A 26328-nucleotide genomic window follows, 5' to 3' on the forward strand; every position below is an offset into this window, starting at 1 on the left:
AATTAGAAGTTAACCTATTTTTAAGGCAGGGGCTTGCCTCGGGTTGGTGGAGTTAAGACATATATGATGTAAAGGTTAAACCAAGACCTAGAAAGCTTTTTTCACTTCTGAAATGCTGGACTTTTTCCTGTATGTTAAAATACTGCTCTAGGCCGGGCGTGGTGGTTCAGGTTTGTAATCCCAGCACTTTGGGAGGCCGAGGCAGGCAAATCACCTGAGGGCAGGAGTTTGAGGCCAGCCTGGCCAAGATGGGGAAACCCTATCTCTACTAAAAATACAAAGAAATTAGCGGGGCGTGGTGGCATGCACCTGTAATCCCAGCTATCGGGAGGCTGAGGCAGGAGAATATCTTGAACCTGGGAGGTGGAGGTTACCATGAGCTGAGATCGCACCACTGCCCTCCAGCCTGGGTGACAAAGTGAGACTCCATCTCAAAAAACAAACAAACAAACAAACAAACAAACTGCTCTAAGTTATATAAGAGTACTTTTTAAAAGATCATATGTAACCCTAAGTCTTCCTTTAGAAATGTAACTAACACTTTTTTTCTGTAGTTCCGTTGAACTTAAAAACAATTCACAAATCCAGAAATTACCATGTGCTAATATGTATAACATCCAAATTACTTGGAATGGTGTGTTTTTAAAAACGATTAGCCTGTACAATTTTAGAGTAGGAAGAAAACCTTACTAAATAGCTTTCCTTTGGAGTGCTGCCAGTTTATGTGGAAATCAAGGCCTACAGAGATTGATTTGCTTAAAGTTAAATAAGTCATTAGTGGCAAAGCTGGACTTGGGTTTAGGTCTCTAGATAAACACAGGATATACAGCTTCTCTACTATTTGGTCTCAGCTGCTTCAAAATTTGGTGGTTATTCAAACTTAACATTGTATTCAAATGGTGTAATCTGCTTAGCCTAGGCGTTTTTGGATATAAGCACAATTGGTACCTATTCTGAGTTACTGAAAATATGCCCTGTCCCAACAGAGATGGCAGATAAATTATTCTTACTTAGTATCAGACTTTCCTTTGAAAACAACTCATGACACTTAGAATTTCCCAGAATTTAGAAAATAAATTGTCAAGTAATTTTGGCCAAAGTTTTTTTGTTTTTTTTTTTTGAGACGGAGTCTTGCTCTGTCACCCAGGCTGGAGTGCAGTGGCACAATTTTAGCTCACTGCAACCTCTGCCTCCCGTGTTCAAGCGATTCCTGCCTCAGCCTCCCAAGTAGCTGAGATTACTTGGAATTACCAGCACTTGGGATTACAGGCATGCACCACCACGTCAGGCTAATTTTTGTATTTTAATTTATTATTTATTTATTTATTTATTTATTTTGAGACGGAGACTTGCTTTGTCTCCAGGCTGGAGTGCAGTGGTGCGATCTTGGCTCACTGCAGACTCCACCTCCCGGGTTCATGCCATTCTCCTGCCTCAGCCTCCCGAGTAGCTGGGATTACAGGCGCACACCACTAGACCCAGCTAATTTTTTTGTTTTTATGTTTGTTGTATTTTCAGTAGAGACGGGGTTTCATCATATTGGCCAGGATGGTCTCGCTCTCCTGACCTCATGATCCACCCACCTTGGCCTCCCAAAGTTCTGGGATTACAGGTGTTAGCCACTGTGCCCAGCCTTTTTGTATTTTTAGTAGAGACAGGGTTTCACCGTGTTGGTCATACTGGTCTCGAACTCCTGACCTCGTGATCCACCTGCCTCAGCCTCCCAAAGTGCTGGGATTACAGGCATGAGCCACTGCGCCCGGGCTTGACTACAGTCTTTTAGTATCTGAAATATCATTTGAAGATTTTCTTTTGGCTAGAGAATTGATAAATACCCCCATTGTGAATACATTCACCTACTATGCTTTAACAAAGTAATTATAGAACCCGATCATATCAGGTGAATTTTGTAGTTCTCTGGTTGTAAATGATTATACTATTTAATAACCTATTTTAATATTACCCTAAGTATTTATAGTACATTTAATATTACTCTAAATAATATAGTATTTAATGTTACTCTAAGAAGTAATGTTTTTTAGGATTATATTCAGTGTTAATGTTGGAAAAAGTTGGTGTTTTTTGGTCCCAAAGTAAGAGTAACAATTTCTAATGAATGTGTTTTTTCTGTCTTCAGACTTTTGATAAAATTCTTATTGCTAATAGAGGAGAAATTGCATGTCGGGTGAGTAGAATTTTCATCTTATTTTCCATTTTACTCTATGAAATTATTTATTATTAAACCCCTTTAAGTGTGAATCACTATTAATAGACATTAATATATTTTAAAATAGGTTATTAAAACTTGCAAGAAGATGGGCATTAAGACAGTTGCCATCCACAGTGATGTTGATGCTAGTTCTGTAAGTATATTTTTGCTTTGTTTAAATCAGGACTTAATTTTGGGTCAAGTAGAAAAAGAGGGACATACAGGCTTTTTTTCTTGGCCTGCAAAAGATATATTCGAGTTTAAAAACTGTTTACTTGTTCACTGTTGTGTTAAGCAAAATGACATTATCACAGTGTCTTCTATATGTGCCTTAAGTATTTTCTTTTTTTTTTTTTTTTTTTTTTTTGAGACGGAGTCTCACTCTGTAGCCCAGGCTGGAGTGCAGTGGCCGGATCTCAGCTCACTGCAAGCTCCGCCTCCCGGGTTCACGCCATTCTCCGGCCTCAGCCTCCCAAGTAGCTGGGACTACAGGCGCCCGCCACCTCGCCCGGCTAGTTTTTTGTATTTCTTAGTAGAGACGGGGTTTCACCGTGTTAGCCAGGATGGTCTCGATCTCCTGACCTCGTGATCCACCCGTCTCGGCCTCCCAAAGTGCTGGGATTACAGGCTTGAGCCACCGTGCCCGGCCAGTATTTTCTTTTCATAGCTTTAAAAGCTTAAACTGAAAAATTGCCAGGCTGATTGCTGGTCACCAAGTAGATTTAAGCAAAGCATGAGAAAGTTTGAGTCAAAGATTAATGAAATGTTTACACAATGCTCCCTTATGAGAGCACTTTCCCCAGCATAACTTCAGTATCACTAAGGGAATGCTACAATTGTTTCACCTTTCCGAAATGCTTCAAAGTGTTCAGCTGAAAGTTTGACAAAAATGAAAGACAGGTTAATGCTAATTGGATACGAACAAAAGAAGGTTTAGCATAAAGCAGATATACTTTTATTTGGTACTTTTAACACAGCAGGCCTTTATTTATTTATTTACTTATTTATTTATTTATTTTTTGAAACAGAGTCTTGATCTGTCGTCCAGGCTGGAGTGCAGTGGCGTGATCTCACTTCACTACAACCTCCGCCTCCTGGGTTCAAGTGATTCTCCTGCCTCAGCCTCCTGAGTAGCTGGGATTATAGGCACCTGCCGTCATGCCTGGCTAATTTTTGTATTTTTGGAGAGACGGGGTTTCACCATGTTGGCCAGGCTGGTGTTGAACTCCTGACCTTAGGTGATCCGCCTGCCCCGGCCTCCCAAAGTGCTAGGATTACAGGCTTGAGCCACCACACCCGGCCCACAGCAGGGATTTTTTTAGTAGTAGTGTTATGAATGAGTAGAAAAAAATACCCTGGGGAAAGAATGTAAATTATTAGGTCTTTATGGCATGAAATATAAGTAGTTGAATACTAATGCAAGCATTGTTTCTCATTGTTTCACACTACTTTTGATAATGGGACCCTTTGGTAGGGTCCGTCACTTAGTGACAGGGATATGTTCTGAGAAATGCATCGTTAGGTGAGTTCATTATTATGTGACCATCACAGAATGTACTTACGCAAACCTTGATGATATAGCCTAGTACACACCTATATGGTATAGCCTATTCCTCCTGTGCTACAAACCTGTACAGCGTGTGACTGTACTAAATACTGTAGGCAATTGTAACACAATGGTGTTTGTGTATATAAGCATATCTAAACACAGAAAAGGTACAGTAAAAATGTAGTATAAAAGATAAAAAATGGTACACTTGTATAGGGCACTTACTGTGGATGGAGCTTGTAGGACTGGAAGCTGGTCTGGGTGAGTCAGGGAGTGAGCGAAGGCCTAGGACATTATTGTCACTACTGTAGACTTCATAAACACTGTACACTTAGGCTACACTACATTTATAGAAAAATAGTTTTCTTTTTTCAATAATAAATTAACCTTAGCATACCATAACTTTTTTACATTGTAAACTTTTTAATTTTGTCTTTACTCTTTGACTCTTTTTTTTTTTTTTTTTTTTTTTGAGGCAGAGTCTTGCTCTGTCAGCCAAGCTAGAGTGCAGTGGCGCATTCTTGGCTCACTGCAACCTCCATCTCCCGGGTTCAAGCAGTTCTCCTGCCTCATCCTCTCAAGTAGCTGGGATTACAGGCATGTGCCACCACGCTCGGCTAATTTTTGTATTTTTAGTAGAGACGGGGTTTCACCATGTTGGCCAGGCTGGTCTTGAACTCCTGACCTCAGGTAATCCGCCCGCCTTAGCCTCCCAAAGTGCTGGGATTACAGGCGTGAGCCACGACGCCCGGGTTTACTCTTTGAGTCTTTCATAATAAAACAGCATAAAATGCAAACATTGTACAACTGTACAAAAATGTTTTCTTTATATCCTTGTTTTATAAGCTTTTTTCTGTTTTTAAAGTTTTTTATTTTTCATTTATTTTTTACTTTTTGAACTTTTTTGGTAAAAATGAAGACTCAAATGCACACATTAGCCTAGACCTGCACAGGATCAGGCTCATCAAGACATCAGTAGGCACGAGATCACATTAAGTTAGAAAGCTTCTACACAGCCAAGGAAGCAAAAAAATGAAGAGACAATCCACAGAATGGGAGAAAATATTTGCAAACTACACATCTGATGAGGGATTAGTAACCAGAATGTATAAGGAGCTCAAACAACTCTATAGGAAAAAAATCTAATAATTTGATTAAAAAATGGGCAAAAAGGCCAGGTGCGGTTGTTCACGCCTGTAATCCCAGCACTTTGGGAGGCTGAGTGGGCAGATCACTTGAGGTCAGGAGTTCGAGACTTAGAATAAATAAATGCGTGTTTAACCAGCCTGGCCAACATGGTGAAACCCTGTCTCTACTAAAAATACAAAAATTAGCCGGGTGTGGTGGCACACATCTGTAGTCCCAGCTACTTGGAGGCCAGGGCAGGAAGCTTGAACCTGGGAGGTGGAGGTTGCTGTGAGCCAAGATCGTGCCACTGCACTCTAGTCTGGGCGGCCAGGCGAGACTACGTCCAAAGGAAAAGGGGGCAAAAGATCTGAATAGGCATTTTTCAAAAGAAGACATACAGATCACAAACAGATATATGTAAAGGTGCTCGACAGTATTCATTACGGAAATGCAAATCAGAAGTACAATGAGATATCTCACCCCGGTTAAAATGGCTTTTATCCAAAAGACATAACGAGTACTGTCGAGGATGTAGAGACAGTACTCTACATCCCACCTCATACACTGTTGGTGGGAATGTAAGTTACTACAACCACTCTAAAGAACAGTGTGGAGGTTCCTCAAAAAACTAAAACTATCATATGATCCAGCTGCTAGATGTACATCTGCTGCTAGGGGTACACCTAGCACCTGGGAAATCAGTATATGGAGGAGATATCTGCACTCCCATGTTTATTGTAGCATTTTTCACAATAGCCAAGATTTGGAGGCAACTTAAGTGTCCATCAATAGATGAAGGGATAAAGAAAATGTGGTACATATGTACGGTACCATTCAGCCATAAAAATGAATGAGATCTTGTCATTTGCAATAGTGGGGATGGAACTGGTGGAGGACATTACGTTAAGTGAAATAAACCAGGCATAGAAAGACAAGTTTTGCATGTACTCCCTCATTTGTGGGAGCTAGAAATGAAAACAACTGGACTCATAGACATAGAGAGTAGAAGGATGGTTACCAGAGGCTAGGCAGGGTGTATGGAGCGGAGGGGTGGGGATGATTAATGGGTACAAGAATATAGTTAGAATAAGTAAGATCTTGTATTTGATGGCACAACAGGAGACTACAGTCTGCAGTAGTTTGTGGTACATTTTAGAATAATTTAGGGAATAGAATTGGGATGCTTGTGACACAAATAAATGAATGATTGAGATGATGGCTACCCCGTTTATCCTGATGTGATTATTATACATTGTGTGCTTGTGTCAAAATATTTCATGTACTCCATAAATATATACACCTCCTGTATACCCACAAAAATAAAAAAAAGACATCACTAGGCAAATAGGAATTTTTCAGCTCCATTATTGGAGCTGAAATGTACATGCAGTACATTGCTGACCAAAATGTCATATGGCGTACGACTGTATTCTGATCTACAGGTAGACGTTTCAGACTTTCACTTTTGCAAAAGTGGTTTCAAAAGAATTGTTTTTATGTTTTTCTCATTCGCACCTTCCCTGAAGCACATGTGGTAGTTTTATGTTTTAGAGACTTTTCACCACTTCTGGCTGAAAGTAGAATATACCAGAGATTATGATACATAATTTATAATGAAATTTACCAGACCCCATAATGGAAGCAATTGCACACTAGTCAAAACTTTCTCTTACTATGACCTACTTTAAGTCTGTTTCTAGAAAGACACCATAAGTAAAAGCAGGATAATGATGGTTGGAATGTCAAAAGTTTCATTTAAACCTCAACAGTAGGGTCAAATCTGCTGTGTGGTTTCTGTTTCAGTCTCAAGGATGTAAACTGAGACTGAAAAGGTGAATTCCTGTAACAGCATTTTTTGCTTCCTCAGCACATGATCACAAAGGTTACTATTATAGCTAATCAGCTTTATAGTATCAGTAATATGAACAAGCCATGCTATTCAGATGTATTTGCATGTTTGTTTTCAAGAGGTGAGCATTTTAAATGTAACTTGGAGTAAAAAACCTTATAGACTTTGCATGTTAATTTCATATGTGGAAATGTAAATACTATTCCAGTAGGAAAATACTGCAGCAATTGATTGTGAAAGCTATTCATTTTCTATTATAAACAACGAATTTTTAAGGTAATTATGCAAGGAAAAGGATGAATGGATACTACACATATTAACTGATAAGTCACACAAGGAAGGAAAGCCAGCTAACTTGCAAACAATTAATGTTTGATGGAAAAAATGTTGGCTTTTAGAGATGATTATGCAGTTTACCTCTGTTGGTCCTTTCCTGCCAACATGTTCTTCAAAATTGTTTTCAGGATTCTTGGTCCTTTGCTCTTCCATGTGAATTTTGGGATGAGCTGGTCAAATTACCCCCTTCCCCAATTTTTGGCTACCATGAACAAGATTTTTATAAGTATAACTTTTGCATATCTTTTTGTGAACATAATTTTGATTTTTTTGGAGTAAATATCTAGGAGGGGAGTAGCTGGGTCTTGGGGGTAGATAAGGAGTTGGCAACCTTTTTTTGTTTGAAAATAAATATATTTTTGTCTGGATAGCAAATGTATTTTAGATTTTGCAGGCCCCTGTGGTCTCTGTTACATATACTTCTTTTTGTTTTGTTTTGTTTTGTTTTAACAACACTTTAAAAATGTGAAAACTATTGTTAGCTTGAGAGCTGTGCAAAAACAGCCCTTAGATCAGATTTGGCCTGTGGGTAGACAGTATTTTGCTGATGCCTAGAATAAATACATGCATGTTTAAATTTATGAGAAGCTGCTAAACAGTTCTCCGTCATGGTTGTATCATATTTTACTCCCTCCAGAAATGTATGAGGTCACGGTGCTTTTGTGTCCTTGCCAGCACTTGGTGTTTTTAGTCCATTTGATTTTGTGTTTTATTTTTAAGTGGTTGTGAAGCAGTATGTCATTGTGCTTTTAATTTTAGGTTTTCCTGATGAATACTGAGGTTGAGTACTTTTTTGTGTTATTGGTCATTCATTTACATTTTTTTTTCTGAAGTGTTTGTTCAAACATAATGAAAAAAATTTAGAAAAGTAGTACCAGTATACTGGTATCAGTTTACCGTTATATACCAGTATAAGAGTGTCTGTATACCCTTCACTTAGATTCACCAATTGTTAACATTTTGGCTGTTTGCTTTATATCTGTATCCATATATACATTGTGTGTGTTCATTTTTAAAAATTTTTTTTGGCTAAACAATTTGAAAATAAGTTAGAGGACATGGTTGAAGCTGGAAACCATCATTCACAGCAGACTGTCACAGGGACAGAAAACCAAACACCTCATGTTCTCACTCATAGGTGGGAACTGAACAATGAGTACACTTGGACACAGGGCGGGGAACATCACACACTGGGGCCTGTGGTGGGGTGGTGGGATGGGGGAGGGATAGCATTAGGAGAAATACCTAATGTAAGTGATGAGTTGATGGGTGCAGCAAACCAACATGACACATGTATACCTATGTAACAAACCTGCACGTTGTACAAATGTACCCTAGAACTTAAAGTATAGTTTAAAAAAAAAAGAGAGAAGCATTAAAAAAAATCCCCTGGACAGGAAAAAAAAAAAAAAAAGAAAATAAGTTACAGACATTGTGGCATTTTATCCCTAAATACTATTCATCTCACAGTAATAAGTATGGTTTTCTACATATCTATAATACTTTATGAAACCTAAGAAAATAACTCATTATTCTGTAATATCATGTAATATGCATACCACATTCAGGTTTCTCCAGTTCACCCCAGTTGTCCTTTTTAATATTTTTCTTTGATCCACAGTTCAGTCAAGGCTTATGAGTTACGTTTGGTTATTATACCTCTTTAGTCTCTTAATCTAAAATAGTGCCCCTATCCTCCCTCCTTTTTTTGTTTGATTTTTATTATGTTGGCTTTTAGACATCCTGGCTTTGTATGATTATTTTCTTATGAATAGATTCAAATTAAATATTTGACAAGACTACTTCATAAGTGCTTTTTTTTTTTTCTTTTTTCTTTTTTTTATTGAGACAGGGTCTGTCTCAGTTGTCCAGGCTGGAATGCAGTGGTGAGATTATAGCTCACTCCAGCTTGACTTCCTGGGTACAAGCGATCCTCCTGCCTTAGTTTCCCAAGTAGTTGTGACTACAGGTGCATGCCACCACGCCTGGCTAATTTTTGTATTTTTTGTAGAGATGGGATTTCATCATCTTGCCCAGGCTGGTCTTGAACTCCTGGGCTCAAGAGATCCTCCTGACTTGGCGTCTAAAGTGCTGGGTTTACAGGCGTGAGCCTCCATACCCCAGCCAGTAATTTTTTTTTTTTTTTTAATAGTAATATCGTAACAAGAGGTTCTTAATGTTGAATTGTTCTGTTGTTATGCTAAGTATGATAATTTGGTTTTACCAGGTCTTCCCATTATAATGGTGCATTCTCTTTTTTTTTTTATTAAATACTTTTTGGGGAGAGTTTTTGAATCCATGTGAATATTTTGTCCCTCAGCCACCTCTCTAATGTTTTTGCATCAATAATGAAAATTGCCTGAGCCTGATTACTTTGGTTGCATTTGTCTTTTTTGCTGTCTGTTGAGTAAGCTGTTGATTTTCTGCTCCTTTTTGAATCTGCCTGTTTTTATGTATTATGTTTTTTCTTATGTATTTGAGGCCTTTAGTATATTTATTTTTAGCATATTTAATTTAAAGAACTATCATATTGTATTATTTCAAGTTTGTGGGTGTTTATTTCTATTCCTGACTCTTCCTCATGACATACTGTTTCCTCACATGTTTGAATTTTGGCATGTGATTTTATGTTTGGTGCTTTTATTGTTGAATTTCAAGATGGTTTGGGTTATGGATTTGGCCAGGTAGGGTAGGTGTTATGTTTGTTTCCATCACACCATCCAGGGTATCACTTATCTGGGACTAATTTTTATATGAATTTTTTGGCATAAAGATTGTCAAAGTTTGAAGATAATGTGAAGAACAAAATGAGATTGCACACACACACATACACACCTGTTGAATAGGCTCATGGTTTCTAATTTCTAGAGACATTTTCCTTTACTTTGAACCACAGAGATATGAACATAGGGTTTATCCTCTCTATTTAGTAGGTTGATTTCTCCCCCAAAACCTTTCACTGAGAACGTAATCTTTGAGCCTCCTGGCTTTAGACAGAAGGGTTTCCTTCAAACCTCCAACTCACACGGGATCTGTTTCCTTTCTCTCATTGTTAAAACCCAATCTTCTAGATTATTGAGATTCCCACCTTCACTCTCCAAGACTGGCTCTTGTGGATGCAGACTGATTTTCATTTTTATATTATTTATTTATTTATTTGAGCCGGAGTTTTGCTCTTGTTGTCCAGGCTGGAATGCAATGGCATGATCTCAGCTCACTGCAACCTCCGCCTCCTGGGTTCAAGCGATTCTCCTGCCTCAGCCTCCCGAATAGCTGGGCTTATAGGCGTGCATCACCAAACCTAGCTAATTTTGAATTTTCAGTAGAGACAGGGTTTCACCATGTTGGCCAGGCTGGTCTCGAACTCCTGACCTCAGGTGATCCACCCGCCTCAGCCTTCCAAAGTGCTGAGATTACAGGTTTGAGCCACCGTGCCCACCCAGATTTTTAGATTACTTTTTTTTTTTTGTTTTTTTGAGACAGCCTTGCCCTGTTGCCCAGGCTGGAGTGCAGTGGTGTGATTGTAGCAAACTACAGCCATGAACTCCTGGGCTCAAGTGATAGTCCTGCTTCAGCCTCCTGAGTAGCTGGGACTACATACATGTACATGCCATTGCGCCCTGCTTCCTTTTTCTTTGTTTTTCATCCCTTGTAGTTTTTTTGTGAGCCAAGCCCTTCATTTGAAGGATGTTTGTTATATTTAATCTAGGTCTTTAGATGTTTTTAAGGAGGATTTGCAGGTTATTTAGTTGAGGATTTGCAGGTTATTTAGTTGGCTTATTGTTGGTTTGTCTTAAAACAATATGACATCCTATTCTCTGTTGAGGAAATTCCCTCAATTTCTTTGAGAAATAAAGACTGATCTAGAGTAGTCTTAAAGTCAGGCTTTCCCTAGGAAAACAGTTCATTTATAACGATGAGATTAATGTGCCTGAATCCAGGGGATGAGGCCACAGGGAAGCAGTATAAAATACTCCAATGGGAATTGGTCAGGGAAGGAAAAAGCGAAATGGGAGTTAAGCTTCTTATTAAGTCATGAATTGTCTTTTATGTTTCATTTTCCAGGCCCTAGAAAAGCATGCTTATTATTCTCTGGGAAGATTTGTGGAGAATGGTTTATGAACAGAAGACAATTCTGGTCAAAGAATGTAACCAGCTGGGATTTTGATTGATATTGCATTGTGTCTGTAGATCATTTTGGAGTGTATAGCTATCTTAACATTTTTTAAGTCTTCCTATCCATGAACATATGATATTCTTCCATATTTAGGTCACCTGGATTTCTTTCAGCAATGTTTTGTAGTTTTGTACTACTATAAGTGTAGTTAGTTTTTTAATTTCAATTTTTTAAATTAGTTGCAAGTCTATAGAAATACAATTGATTTTCATATAATGATTTTGATTCCTGTAAACTTACTGAACTCTTTTATTAGTTCTAATAGTTTTTTAGTGGATTTCTTAGGATTCTTTTGTTTTTAGACGGAGTCTCTGTCACCCAGGCTGGAGTGTCCTGGCATGATCTTAGCCCACTGCAACCTCCACCTCCTGGGGTCAAGTGATTCTCCTGCCTCAGCCTCCCGAGTAGCTGGGGTTACAGGCACGCACCACCACACCCAGCTACTTGTTTTGTATTTTTAGTAGAGATGGGGTTTCACCATGTAGGCCAGGCTGGTCTCGAACTCCTGACCTCAAGTGATCCTCCCACCTTGGCCTCCCAAAGTGCTGGGATTACAGGTGTGAGCCACCGCGCCTGTGCCTTAGGATTTTTTTTTTTTTTTGAGACCGAGTCTTGTTCTGCTGCCCAGGCTGGAGTGCAATAGTGCAATCTTGGCTCACTGTAACCTCCGCCTCCCAGGTTCAAGTAATTCTCCTGCCTCAGCCTCCCGAATAGCTGGGACTACAGGCACCTGCCACCACACCTGGGTAATTTTTTGTACTTTTAGTAGAGATGGAGTTTCACCACGTTGACCAGGCTGGGCTCGAACTCCTGACCTCATGATCTGCCCACCTCGGCCTCCCAAAGTGCTAGGATTACAGGTATGAACCACTGCGCCTGGCCAGGATTCTTTATATACGATCATGTCATGTGAATAGAGATAGTTTTACTTCTTTCCATCTGGATGCTTTTTATTTTGTATTCTTGCCTAATTTCTCTGGCTTTAACTTCCAGAACAATGTTGATGAGGTGAGAGGTGGCATCCTTGTCTTGTTCTTCATCTTAGGGGGAAAGAATTCAGCATTTCACCATTAAATTTGATTTAGGCTCTGGTATTTTCATAAACTTTCATTATCAGGTTGAAGAAGTTAATTGCTCTTCCTAGATTACTGAGGAATTTTTATCATGAACAGGTGTTGCATTTTTTAAAATGCTTTTTCTGTGTTTACTGAGATAATCATGTGGTTTTTGTCCTTTAGATATGGTGTATTGTTACATTAATTGATTTTTTTGGATGTTAAGCCAACCATGCATTCCTGTGATTAATCCCACTTGGTCATGCTGTGTAATTCTTTGTATATTGCTGGATTCAGTTTGTTAGTATTTTATTAATTTTGTGTTCATATTTACAAGAGATATTGTCTGTAGTTTTCTTATGATGTCTTTGCTTGGTTTTGTTGTTAGTGTGATCCTGGCCTCATGAATTGGAAAGCTTTCTCTCATCTTGTTTTTTGGAAGAGTTGGTATTAACTTTAACTTTCCTTTAAATGTTTGGTGGAAATCACCAGTGAAGCCATTTGAATCTGGGCTTCTCTTTGGTTAGTTTTTGATTATTAGATCCACCTTTTTACTTATTATAGGTTTTTTCAGATATTCTATTTCTTTAGTCAGTGTCTGTAGTTTGTGTCTTTCTATGAATGCGTCAATTTCATCAAAGTTTCTAGCTTATTGGTATAGTATTTTCTTATTTTTATTTTGAGCCTTCCCTTTTTTCTTGGTCACTGTCCTAGTCTGTTCAGGCTTGTTACAGGTTATCATAGTCTGGGTGGCTTATAAACAACAGGAATTTATTTCTCATAGTTCTGGAGGCTGGTAAGTCAAGATCAAGGCACTGTTAGATGTTGTCCCTGGTGAGGGCTCCCTTCTTAATTCTTTGATGGAGCCTTCTTGTTGTGTCCTCACATGGTGGAAGGAGCAAAGGAAGGATCTCATTCATGAGGTCTCTGCCACTAGTGTTCTAAAATAGCATTCTAGAAGTACAAGGTGATACAGTTAGTCAAGAGCTATAAATTGGTGGATAGCAAAGGCAAAAATAAGAAGATTGTATTGAGTTTCTAGTTATACAATGAACTGAATAACTCCTTTTTTTTTTTCCTTTTCTTTCTTTTTTTTTTTGAGACAAATTCTTGCTCTGTTGGACAGGCTGGAGTGCAATGGTGCCATCTCGGCTTATTGCAACCTCCGCCTCCCAAGTTCAGGCAATTCTCGTGCCTCAGCCTCCCGAGTAGCTAGGATCACAGGTGCCCGCCACCACTCCTGGCTAATTTTTATATTTTAGTAGAGATGGGGTTTCACTATATTGGCCAGGCTGGTCTCAAAGTACTGACCTCAGGTGATCCACCCTCCTCGGCTTCCCAAAGTGCTGGGATTACAGGTGTGAGCCACAGCACCCAGCCCTGAATAACTCTTTAGAAACAGAAAAAATCTCTGGTGGCTGGTTAAATAGTAAATACAAATAAATCTATAAACTTCATATATATCAATAAGGTAGAAAATACAAGAAATGTAACCTTGTAGAAGCAATGGAAATGATAAAACACTGTATGATGTGAATTTAAAATGAAACTTTTAGGACTTACACGAGGACTTCTTGTTTTTGTATAGGGAAACCGATTTTTAAAAATGCTCTTTAGTTCTAAATTAATCTGTACATTTTCTATTAAATCCTAATATAACAACATAATTGGGGGGGGGATTGACAAAGAGTAAATATGCAAGAATAGCCTAGATAATTCTGAGGAAAATTGACGGGGAGTAGCCTAACATATTAAAATACATTTTAATACATTATAAGTCAGCAAGAAAAGATAGGTCTGTGGAATAAATTTGTTAGATTTTAGGCAGTGGGGTGATGTGGGAGGATTTTTGAGTTGTTAAAGAGGGTCTTATGAATATTATTTGGATTTAGAAGACAAAGTAATTCTAGGATTGCTTGCCTCTAATTTACTGTGATTTTTAGGTATCTCAGAGAAGATGAGAACTATAAGGAATGAGAAATGTTTAATGGCTTTAGTGACTAGGAGTTTCTAAATGGGCACATGGGCCGATTTCGTTAGTTTGGTGAATACTGGGAACAAAGAATTTGGGAATTTAAGATTGTTGTACTTCTCCAAATGAATGTTAGATAACATTATGTTTTAAGTATAAAGACTAGTATGTCTTTCCACAAAAATAGTAAAATATATTGTTACATCTATATCAAACTGCTAAAATTAGTTTTGATTTTTTTTTTAAATGAGATATCATCAGGTTAAATGAAAAGAATTGAGAATCTTCATTCCAAAGAGGAAAATGATTCTGTACATCAACAGAATCATTCAACCTTTGACTGTATTTTCTATCCACGTTCCTAAATTGAACCTATCTATACATATGTTGTTGCTTTGTCTGTTTACAGTCATGTTGGATTTAAATGAGAAATATCTGATTTTACCACGTTGAAACAAAAACCTAAAATCAAGGAAGTACTCACTGTGACTCACATCTTACCCAGGCAGCCTGCTGTTGAAAGGATGATCCCTGGTGCGCACTGTAGTCTCAGCCTCAGGATTCTATAATGAGATTGAATGGGGTTTCCTGTGAGCAGTCTGGGGTGATTGATATAAGGTGAGGGCAATCATCACTTTTTATGCCTACCCTTGATAATATATCCCTGCTGTCTGCGGAGGTACTGAGGACAAATAGGACTTCGTGGTGTCTAAGTAATTAGTGTATGTTGGTTCCAGCTGAACAAACTTGAGGGTAATGATCAGGTAAATGGAAATGGAACACATTAATGCATACTAAGGTATAAAAGACTTTAGGGTTAAACTTTTCAACATTTTCTGGGATTATTGGAATATCTTTATTTCATTTTTTATATTTACATGTCTCTGTATATGCGTACATTTATTTATATTTTTGTCAGCGTATCTTCAGTTTTACCTTAGATGTATATAGAGATGAAAGCAACTTAAATGTGAAAACTTCAAACATTTTTTTTCTCCTTTACATGATTTCAGAATATTTTCAAACTTCTTCTATTTGGAAAGGAGTTAAGGTTCTTAAATAACCATTTTTAAAAAAATTTCACAAAAATTGTTAATGGACTTGTTTGGAGCTGATGCCTATCACTGATCCTCAAATAGGAACAAATGACTAAAGTCAGGCTTAGAAAACTTTTATGGGGTGTTAACTGAAAAATATCAGGTGACCCTTTGTGTGTGTGTGTGTGTGTGTGTGTGTGTGTGTGTGTGTGTAGTTGAGAATGTTATATTTAAGTAACATTTTCTTAAATTGCCTTTTCTTAGTAAAGGATATTTTAAGATGATGGCTGTCCTGGTCCATGTTTCACAGTTGGTCTTAATTAGATCAGAAACATTTCCAGACATTTAGGTTGCAAGAGGAAATCTATAGGATTCTTAATTTATTCTTACAACAGGTATTTATAGTTGCCATTCTTCAATATTAACTTTCCTTATCAACAACAAAAAGTCTTGTGGCAAAGCCTCTGAAGAGTGACTGCAGTACTGCATTTAATGGGAAGGGAGGAATTCTTTGCCTTAGTATATGGTTTTGAATCTGGGAGTCTGGGAATTATGTAATCAAAGGGTTTAAAAAATGGCATAATGGCTTTAAAACTTGCTATTTCTCACTTTTCTTATAAAACTTAGCCTTCAGAAATCTTTTTAGATTAAGAATACAATGTATCTACTATGCAAATTTGAAACAATAGACTTTTCATTAAAGAACTAACCGAGAGAGGAAAGCGTTTAAGATGTTTAGACATTTCCTTTTCTTTTTTGCTTTTGTTGTCTTTGGAAAAACTTACTTTGCAGAAACAGTATGCTGCATCAATTTTAAATGTTTTGATTATCTTTGGCTTGGCTAAATTCCTTTCTCTCCATTTTTGGGTAAAATGGAATAGGATGGGATTCCTGGTAGGTATTTGTTCACATTAATATTATATTTAATTGGAGATCCTGCAGAATAGTAGCAGGAGGCTGAAGAGAATTATTTAGCATTAGCAATGGCTCGTCTGGGAGTTGTGGACTAATCAAGGCGCTGCAGTGTTAGTGGTGGGGATGATGGGAGTTATGACGATTATGACATGTAAGCATGTCTGTTACGAATTGGACAGGCAATGAGTTAATCAAGAAGTACGTTAAATGGCTTCCATGCTGATTCATTATTATCTGCCATAGTGCCTGTCAGGTTGTGTATTTAAAAAACACAATCATTGCCAAATTCAATATGTATATGAGCTGAATTCAGCCATTGTTTGCTTTTCCATAAAATAACCTCAGATTACCTTATATGTATAAAAATAGAAAATTATTTCAACTGTGCTGTGATTTGTGTTTTAAAGTACAGTATCTGTTTTTGTTAACAGAGTCATTTAAACATATGTTTGCCCTTTCATGTATTCGTTGTAAATATTCTCTGGCTTGTTTTCTATGCATAAAGGGTTTGGGTTTGAAAGTAAAATTTATGTGTCTTTACTTTTCAAGATGAAAAAATAATTCCACTGTTTCAGAGACAAATTAACACATGAACTATGGACAAATCAAAGCATGAATCTTTTCCACCATCAAAACGCTCCTAAATTGGGGGTGCGGTTGGGAGCCTCCTTTGCTGTAGCGGGGGGTCTCTTTGTGCCAGGTAGACAGAACCATTCTATGCCCAGCATGGTTGGAGTTATCTGTCAGGAAACTATCTATTAGAAATGCTAGAAATGTATGCTTTTTTGGGGGAATGGAACTAATAAATTGAATTCCTTTTAGAAAATAAATTGAAATGCAGCATAAATCCATGACCAAACTGGATTATATCTCTAGACAAATGTAAAGAGTTATTGCACAGATGAACACCTTTTTTTTGGTTATTGTGAGCACTGCCAAATTTAATAAAACTTTCTGCCAAATTGTGACCTTTATGTATTAACGTAATTAAAGCAGTATTATGGGTAATACTCAGTATTAACCTGTGGGTGGCTGTTATTGAAATCCATTTTCTGTGGAGTTAGTATTAGTGGTCAGCAACATCAGAAGTAAAACTTGCAACCAAGACCCTCCCATGGGTGCTGTGAGCTCAGCAGGTTAAATTGTCAAAAACCAGTAAAGCTTCTTAAAGGACTGATAGTTTAAGTCACCTGGAGTTAAAGGTAAACTAGCCATTCCAGTCAAGATGGACTATGACTTTTTGCAGCAGTCAGGCAAAAATTATATTTGGGCAGGATTTATATCAGTGTCTTCATGTATGACTTACTCATTTGTGTGTTTATATACCTTGCTATTTAAATTCAGTAAAACCATCCGGCTTTTTTTAATCTATGGGAAGTGACCTGTGGATATTTTCTTTTATAAAATGTTAAGGAAATGTCTCAAGACTTTCTCAATTTTTTGTTAATAACTTACACTGAAGTTACTTTTTATTTTTACTTATAATAAAATTTTAAATTAAGAACAAAACAGTGAAATATTGTATTAATATATCTTTTTGGTTTTGTTTATTTTATAATTTCTGATGAACTTAAACAACATGGTTTAAAGGGAACTTATGTATTTCAATGTAATTAATACCTGCTGGCATGGAAAAGTACCTAATCATGGATTTATTTTTCTCTAAGCAGCTATTTGGGAAGGATCGGAAGTCCTATCTTACTGAAAAAGCATACATTTAATAAAAGATTTGATATACAGTTTAACTTATTCTGATGTTCCAGTGTTTCTAAGGCCATGACTTAACTCATTTTTACAGCCTCACTCATTCAGACTACTGAGTGGAAGGAAAGGACATGGTTATTCCAAATAATGCCTCTCACTCATTGAGTATCTATGGTGTACTAGAAAAGCACATAATTACATAAGGATTGAATTATTGTTACCATTTTAAATTGAGAAAATTGGGCCCTCAAGTATAAAGCCAGTCTTCGGGTTGCCAAAGATCACTGCGCTAGTGAATAGTGGAGCTAAGATTCGAATTATGTGTAACTTCTAAGTTGTACTCTTTCCACTGTTTTTTTGCTTTCCATGTTGCTTCTCATACTAAGTGTAAGGAAAAGTCCCCTCCTGCCACAAAATGAAGTGAAGTTTATTACTTTGAAGGCAGAGTTTTTATTAGTGCCTGTTGGAGGCCAGGTACTATGATAGGTACTGGAACAAGAAGAGCCACTGGAAGTGATAGGATTGCTGCTTTAGAGATGGTTATAGAGAAATAAAACATAATTACAAATTGTGATAAGTGTTATGAGGGAAACAAGTTGTTGAGAGAGAATTGCGGTTCCCTTCACTAGTAGGGTGCTCAGGGAAAGTCTTGCTGAGGGTAAAATGTAAGCTAAGACTGATGGATGAGAAGGAGTCAGCCAGCTAGGCAGACAAGACGGCTTGTGCAAAGGCCCTGAGCCACTCCAGTCTGCTTCTGTCCTCAGTACTCTACTAAGAGTTCCTGCTAGTGTGACCACCAGTTTTCTCATGTTAAGTCCAGTGGACATTTTTCAGTCCTTTTCTATTTGACTTCCCAGAAGCTTTTAACACTATTACCCTTTTTCAGACACACTCATCCTCTGGCTTTGGTGCCATTTTAATCTCCTAGTTTTCTTTATACTTCTGTGGCCCTCTTCTGTGTCCTCTCTACAGGAATCACTCAAGGTTTGATGGGTGGGCTCTTCTTAAAATTGTTTTCTTTTTGTACTTTCTCTACCCGTACCCCGAAAGATCACATTCTCTTCCACTTCTATTTCTGTGGTTTTAATCAACCACAGTTGTCAACCACAGTTGACTCCAACTCTGTTTCTCTCTCTCTGTGACGTCTTTAGTTGTATATTTTACAACTACCTCAAACCCAGCATTACCCAAACTGAAATTTGATCCTTCAGGCTTCTTGTATTTGAATCCTACTGCAGAAGCACAAGATGTAGGAATTTATGTTCACCATCATTCTTTCTTTCATTTCTCATTTCCAATTTATGAGCAAGTCCTTTTCATAAATAATTTTGGAATCTAGTCACCTCTCTTCACTTTGTTATTGCTTCTTTAGCAAGGTCTTTTAAAATCCTTTTCTAGTTAGTCTTTTAATTTTTTAGACTGATAAAATTAATTTCATCTGGGGCAGTTTATCTGATGTGAACTGTTTCAGTTTCTGAAGTTTTGTTTGTTAGCGAATGTTTTCTTACTCTGTTTTGGAATTTTACTTCATAGGCTCTTTTTTCTGGTGAAAGTTAAAAAAGATTGTTGCTCTTCATCCTTCATCTTCTCCCTCCCCTTTGCTTCCTTGACCTTCCTCTTCCTCTCTCTTTCCTAGTTTCTCTCTTACCTCCGTCACTGCTGCCTCCCACCTTCTCCCTGACCAGTAGTTTGTGGTTGCCCACCTCCTGGCATTTTGGATTCCTAATCTACATCCAGGTTTTATGGTGCCAGTCTGGACACATGGCAGCTTAGTCCCAGCAGCTCGTTCAGATTTTGACCCTAAGGCTGTGTTCTGCCTCCCTAGGTCCACAGTCTCTAGGTGTTATAGTGAGCTGTAGTTGCAGACTGTACTTGGTGGCCTTCTCTTTAGGCCAAGGGCAGTTCCTCTTTGGCCTGGTTTTCGCCAGTGGCTCTGGCTCTCTTCTCAGTCTTCTCAGAACATTCTCACCATCTGTACTTTGCATTTGGCACTTCCTGCTTCTGAAGAACCAGCCAGTGGTTAGCATTGTTACGTGTTTTTCTCCTGTTTTGAGTTTGTGAAATGTTTACCACTTATTTCTGCTTACCTGTTTTCTTAGTTTTCTTTTCTGGGTTTTATTGTCATTGCTGTACATTTGAAATAGAGAGAGCTTTTGAAATATGAACTCACTGTGCCATCCTTTTTTTGTGCTAAATTTATTGAGGTCTTGAATCTATAGGTTTATGTCTTTTACCAAACTTGGGACATTTTCAGTCCTTATTTTTCTGATAGACATGTATGTTGGACCTTCAAGTATTATTCCATAGTTTCTTGTTAATTTTTTCTAGTCTTTTTTTCTCTCTTGTTTCAGATTGTATAATTTCTGTTGATCAGTCTTCAGATTTATTGACTCTTTCCTTTGTCATCTGTAGTCTACTCTTGAGCCCATCCAGTATGTTTTTTCTTAAAATTTGGTTATTGCATATTTTAGTTTAAAAATTTCCATTGGTTTCTTTTTATACATTCGATTTCTTTTCTGATACTTTCAAATTTTCTGTTTGTTTCAAGAGTGTTCATAATTGCTTGTTGGAAAATTTTAATGATAACTTCCTTAAAATTTTTGTGAGATAATGTCAACATTTTTGTCACATTGGTCTTGGTATTTGATTTTTCCTTCGCTGTAAGAGATTTACCTGGTTCTTGGGTTAATTTTAGATGTTTTGAGTATGATGTTATGAGACATAATCCTCTGAATTTAGTTCATATCTTTTTGGATGTTAATATTTTTGTTTTAGTAGCAGTTAACTTGGTTAGCTTCAGAGCGCACATTCCAGTTTTTTTTTTCCTGTGGGCTGTGGGTCTTTGTACAGCTATTCAGATCTGCCCCACATATGTGTCAACAAGTCATCAGTCTGGGATGTGTGGTTAGTTCAGTGTTTAAATTCTTTGGTATACTTATTAGGATTACATCCATACATGCCCAACCTAGGGAAGAGCTCAGAAGTTCATAAACAACTTTTCTTGTGTCACTTCTCCATGCTAGCTTCTCCCATTCTGGTTCTTTAGACCTTCACTTTTCAGTCTTCTTACTTAGAAATCTGAGGTTTTAGTTGCCTTGCTCTGCTGTTCTAATTTTGTGTTTGTGGCCAGCACGTGTTAAGAGCACAGAGAGAGTAGAAAAAATCTTGGGGTTTTACCTACCCTCTTGAGACTGCAGTTTCACTGATTGGAGAATAATGTTTCTTCTCTCATTGTTTTGACTCTTGCTGGCACCTGTGTCTGCCACTGGTACCACAGCCACAAAATTACTTGGGGACTGGGGCAAAAAAGAATAGAGCAAAAGAAAAAATATATGGGAATTGAGATTTCCATAATGTTGTAAGTATCAGGAGCTCCCTTTTCTGCCTTTTGAGTGAGATGAGTAGGGCTTCTCCTGGAGTTCTCTCTGTCAGAGTCCCCATGCCTACTTTGCATTTCAGGCTTTTCCAAGGTCAGGCAGGGAGATCATGGGAGGAAAAGAAAATGATAAAACTCACCACTTATTTATAGTAATTTCAATTCTTTTCTTCCTTGATCTGCCTGCTACTGTTTGCTTTTCCAAGTCTATAAATACTTGATTCGTGCATTCTCTTGAAGTTTCATAGTTGCATTCAGTGGGATAGTCAGGGTGGAGCATGCTTAGTCTATCTTACCTGCAGTTAGAATGGCCAGGGGTGTTTCTTGAAAGCTACTTAAAAAACAAATGTGGGAAGGAATTTGCTGCAGCAGAATGCATGTTTGTATCCCGTATATTATGCTGTGTATCCTATATTATGGTAAAAGTTTGGTTAGATAACAGAGGAAAATAAAGGAGGTTTTCATTGTTGATAGCCCTATGTCCTAACCTTCATCTGAGGTTACTGGGAGAGAAAGGAAAGTGTTACAGCTAATTGCTTGAATGACTCAACTGCAGTAATATATAGTAAGCTGCTATTAATGATGCAGTGTAGTTTGCCTCCTGTGGATGTTATTTTCTTTCCATAGGAGATAAATATTGAGAATCACAGACTTCCCAAAATCCAAACACTTTACCGAGACATTCAAGATCCATTCAAGTTCCTACTAATTTTTCTTCTGCCATCCTTTTCATACACTTTATTTTCAGGTCATCTTACAGATTTCTCAATAGACTGGCACTTTTCACATTTCCACCATTTCGAATGTGCTCTTTCTCTGTTAGTTCTCTCTCACTTTTTTCATTTATTAGAAATCCAGTTTTATTGTTCAATAGCCAATTCTTTGTGAAACCATTTTCTATGTTAGCAACTTGTACATATTATTTTTTATTACATTTATGTATTTATTTATCAGATGGAGTCTCACTCTGTCATCCAGGCTGGAGTGCAGTGGCGCGATCTTGGCTCACTGCAGCCTCCATCTCCCAGGTTCAAGTGATTGTTATGCCTCAGCCTCTTGAGTAGCTGGGATTACAGGCATGCGCCACCATGCCCAGCTGATTTTTTTGTATTTTTAGTAGAGACAGGGTTTCACCATGTTGGTCAGGCTGGTTTCAAACTACTGACCTCAAGTGATCCGCCCGCCTTGGCCTCCCAAAGTGCTAAGATTACAGGCGTGAACCACCACACCCAGCCTTTATTATCTTAATTGCAGTTGGTGTATAAGTCTATCTTTCATACCAGACCAAACTCCTGGAGGGGTAGGGAACTGTGATTTATTATCTTTTTATACCTTGCTGTAATAAAATATACCTGTCATAAATGTTTGAGTGGATCAGGGAAAAGAAAGGAAGTGTTCACGATTTAGTTAATGTTAAAGGGATGTGATGGGTGGAACATCAAATAGTTGAATTAGAGAAGAGAGTGGAAAACAGAGGCACGTACTGTATAAATGGAATTGGAACTAATGTTTTAGGAAATATGTTTTGATGACTTTGAGTGTTGGCAATAATACTTGGAAATTCATTTTTTCTGATCTTTTTATTATATACAGTTTTTCTTCCAGTAGGGCAGATTTTTTTTGTTTTTCTCTAGTTCTTTCTCTTCAGAGAGCCAGCTGCCACCTCTTATAAGGTAGGGTTTTTCTGCCTTGTGTTGTCCAGATATTTCTTTTTATTTGAATTTATTTATTTACTCTTTTACACAAAAGAGGCATGCCAGCAGCTGTGCCCAAGTGTTCTTTCTTAAGTCAGCCAGACATTTGGACTTGGAGAAAAGTTAGATTTTGAAATAAAATAAAATAAAAGACAAGGGGATTATAGCCCTTCATTCAACCATTTATTTTTTCCTTGCGCATTGCTGCTGCCAGGTAGGGTTTCTTTAACCCATCTTTATAGTACATCTTGTCACAAATTTACTTCCCAAAATTAAAGGACTAATTCTTCCTGAAATCTCTATGAGATGAAATGAACCTTCTGTTTTTTTTATTTTACTTTTTTGAGGTGGCGTCTTGCTCTGTCTCCTAGGCTGGAATGCAACCTCTGCCTCCTGGGTTCAAGCGATTCTCCTACCTTAGCCTCCCGAGTAGCTAGGATTACAGGTGCGTGCCACCACACCCAGCTAATTTTTATCTTTTTAGTAGAGATGGGGTTTTGCCATGTTGGCCAGGCTGGTCCCAAACTGCTGACCTCAGGTGATCCACCCGCCTCAGCCTCCCAAAGTGCTGGGATTACAGGCGTGAGCCACCGCACCTGGCTGAAATGAGCCTTCTTACAGACTGGAGTCTATGCCGTTGTCCTAGCATGAGGCTGGTAAGCTTGCTGACATCATGCTTGCTTGGGCTTTCATCTGATATGGTTCAGCTGGTGGCCCAGCATAGCATATCAGGCTCCCTGTATATGACAGTGCCGCTGGAGGTGGGTCATTTGATCTCCCATGATACATTTATGTTTTTTCACATTTTGGACCCTGATTCTTCACTTTGCATGGGGCTTCAATTCCAAGGAAGGTAGGAGTTGAGATATAGGTACCCTTCTTTATTTCAATCCTGCTACTCTTGCTATATTTATCTGAGTGTGGTTCTCTTATACTCTCTAAGTCCCCAAAGAGGAATTTCTGTCCCTGGTAGCTGGGCCTACTTAAGGAGTTGCAGGTAAATTCAGTGAATGGCACAATCACTTTGGGTCTTTAACTATTGAGTTAAAATATCTTTGGCCAGGTGCAGTGGCTCATACCTGTAATCCCAGCACTTTGGGATGCTGAGGTGGGTGGATCATTTGAGGGTCAGGAGTTTGAGACCAGCCTGACCAACATGGTGAAACCCCATCTCTACTAAAAATACTAAAAAAATTAGCTAGCTGTGGTGGTGCATGCCTGTAGTCCCAGCTACTTGGGAGGCTGAGGCACGAGAATCGTTTGCACCTGGGAGGCAGAGATTGCAGTGAGCCGAGATTGCGCTGCTGCACGCCAGCCTGGGCGACAGAGTGAGACTCTGCATCCAAAAAAAAAAAAAAAACAAAACAAAACAAAAAAACTTTATTAATTATTAGTCTTGGATGAATAGGAAGAAATAAAAATTGTTTCTTGAGCTCCTTCAAAGTACTCATTCTGTCTTCGGGTATAGAAGACTTTTCTTTCTTGGGAAATGGGAAGAAAGAATTTATTTTTGAAGAGAAAATAAAACACTTCTAGAGATTTTTGTTTTCTTTTTGTTGTTGTTGTTTGTTTGTTTTTGAGTCAGGGTCTTGCTCTGTCACCCAGGCTAAAGTGTAGTGGCATGACCATAGCTCACTGCAACTTCCAACTCATGGGCTCAAGCAATCATTCTGCCTCAGCCTCCCAAGTAGCTGGGATTCCAGGTGCCAGCCACCATGTCTGGCTAATTAAAAGAATTTTTTTTTTTTTGTAGAGATGGGTCCTCTCTATATTGCCCAGGCTGGTCTGGAACTCTTGGGCTCAAATGATCCTCCCACCTTGGCCTCCGAAAGTATTGGGTTTACAGGCATGAGCCACCATGCCCGGCCCCAGATATTTCTGATGTCTTTAAATTTCATCTCACTGCTTAGTGAGAAATGACTGTGCTAAGAAAACTTCTTGAACTCCATAACTGCTTTTCATGATTACCTTCAATGTCCGGGAGCTAACTATAGCAGGAAACTTTTGAGTGGTTGATTTTGCTGCTATTTGTTAAACTCATCTGAAAGTTTTTGGGAAGAAACTAAACCACCATATACCATAAATCAAGAGTTGTCCTGTCTTTTGGGATCCCAGGAAAAATATTGGATAATGTGGGAAATGGAATCTGAGCTCAGAAAGCCAGCTTTTGAGTTTCTAGGAATGCCATGATGTCTGAATAGATACTATGAGAAAGATACTCACCATTAATAGACATCAGTAGAGGAATGGCTGTAATGGTTTGGGACTGCTATGATCCCTTTCATGTACTCATTTTTATATCATATTAGATGCTCACTAGATTAGCTGATGCTTTTCATGATAGTCTTAAAAGTAAGTTTTAACTGATTAATTTTAGAAAACTATGTTCTTGTTTATAATCTTTGATTTTTTTTTTTTTTTTTTTTTTTTTTTTTGAGACGGAGTCTCGCTCTGTCGCCCAGGCTGGAGTGCAGTGGCATGATCTCGGCTCACTGTAACCTCTGCCTCCCAGGTTCACGCCATTCTCCTGCCTCAGCCTCCCATGTGGCTGGGACTACAGGCGCCTGCCACCGCGCCCAGCTAGTTTTTTGTATTTTTTTAGTAGAGACAGGGTTTCACCGTGTTAGCCAGGATGGTCTCAATCTCCTGACCTCGTGATCTGCCTGTCTCGGCCTCCCAAAGTGCTAGGATTACAGGCTTGAGCCACCGCGCTCGGCCTAATCTTTGATTTTTAAATTAATAATACATACACTATATATTTCCTGTGTTAAGAAATGAAAAAATTGAAAAGTCTTGACTTATAATTAAGGCTGTTGGGATGAGTCAGACTTCATCTTCCTGTCCCAAATTCCCAGGGAAGAGAAAAAGTTAAAGAGAAAAGACCTAAAGATAAACAACAAACCAGAATTTTAATGGAAAACGGTGAAGAATACTTGTGGGATCCTGGAAACGCTGGTCCTGGAAACAGAGGAATTTTGAAAGAGAGATGGCTGATGGGATCATGCAGCAGGAAACCCCAGTCTGAAACACAGATAGGAGAGGATGGCTGCAAAGATGGGAGCAGCTCCAGAGGAGACAGCCTTGAGCGCAAGAAGTGACATCCAGCCAGGTGATTCCTCCACACTCAGTGTCCATGAGGGAGCAGATGATTCATAAACCGGTAGAGCCATATCTTGGAATTCTTTAGTAGTTAAAAAGACTGAGGTGGATCTCTATATATCAACAGAGAACATCTCTAAGACATTAAAAATTGAAAGAGAACTTGTGTAAGGACACGTATGGTATAATGATACCATTAATGGTAAAAGAATCCCACCCTAAAATATT

At 38.3% G+C, this 26328-nt stretch overlaps 1 protein-coding gene across 4 annotated transcripts in view; it reads left to right on the plus strand.

Annotated features, from left to right (window-relative positions):
- PCCA (propionyl-CoA carboxylase subunit alpha) overlaps positions 1-26328 on the plus strand; it is a 436745-nt gene that overhangs the window by 24865 nt on the left and 385552 nt on the right. For all 4 annotated transcript variants that reach the window (XM_005586175.4, XM_005586176.4, XM_065533441.2 and 1 more), the window contains exons 3-4: positions 2138-2185; positions 2295-2363. In XM_005586175.4, coding sequence (XP_005586232.3) covers positions 2138-2185; positions 2295-2363 — 117 coding nt within the window. The remainder of the gene's footprint in view (positions 1-2137; positions 2186-2294; positions 2364-26328) is intronic.

This window comes from Macaca fascicularis, chromosome 17 (assembly GCF_037993035.2).
Source record: "Macaca fascicularis isolate 582-1 chromosome 17, T2T-MFA8v1.1".
NCBI lineage: Eukaryota > Metazoa > Chordata > Mammalia > Primates > Cercopithecidae > Macaca > Macaca fascicularis.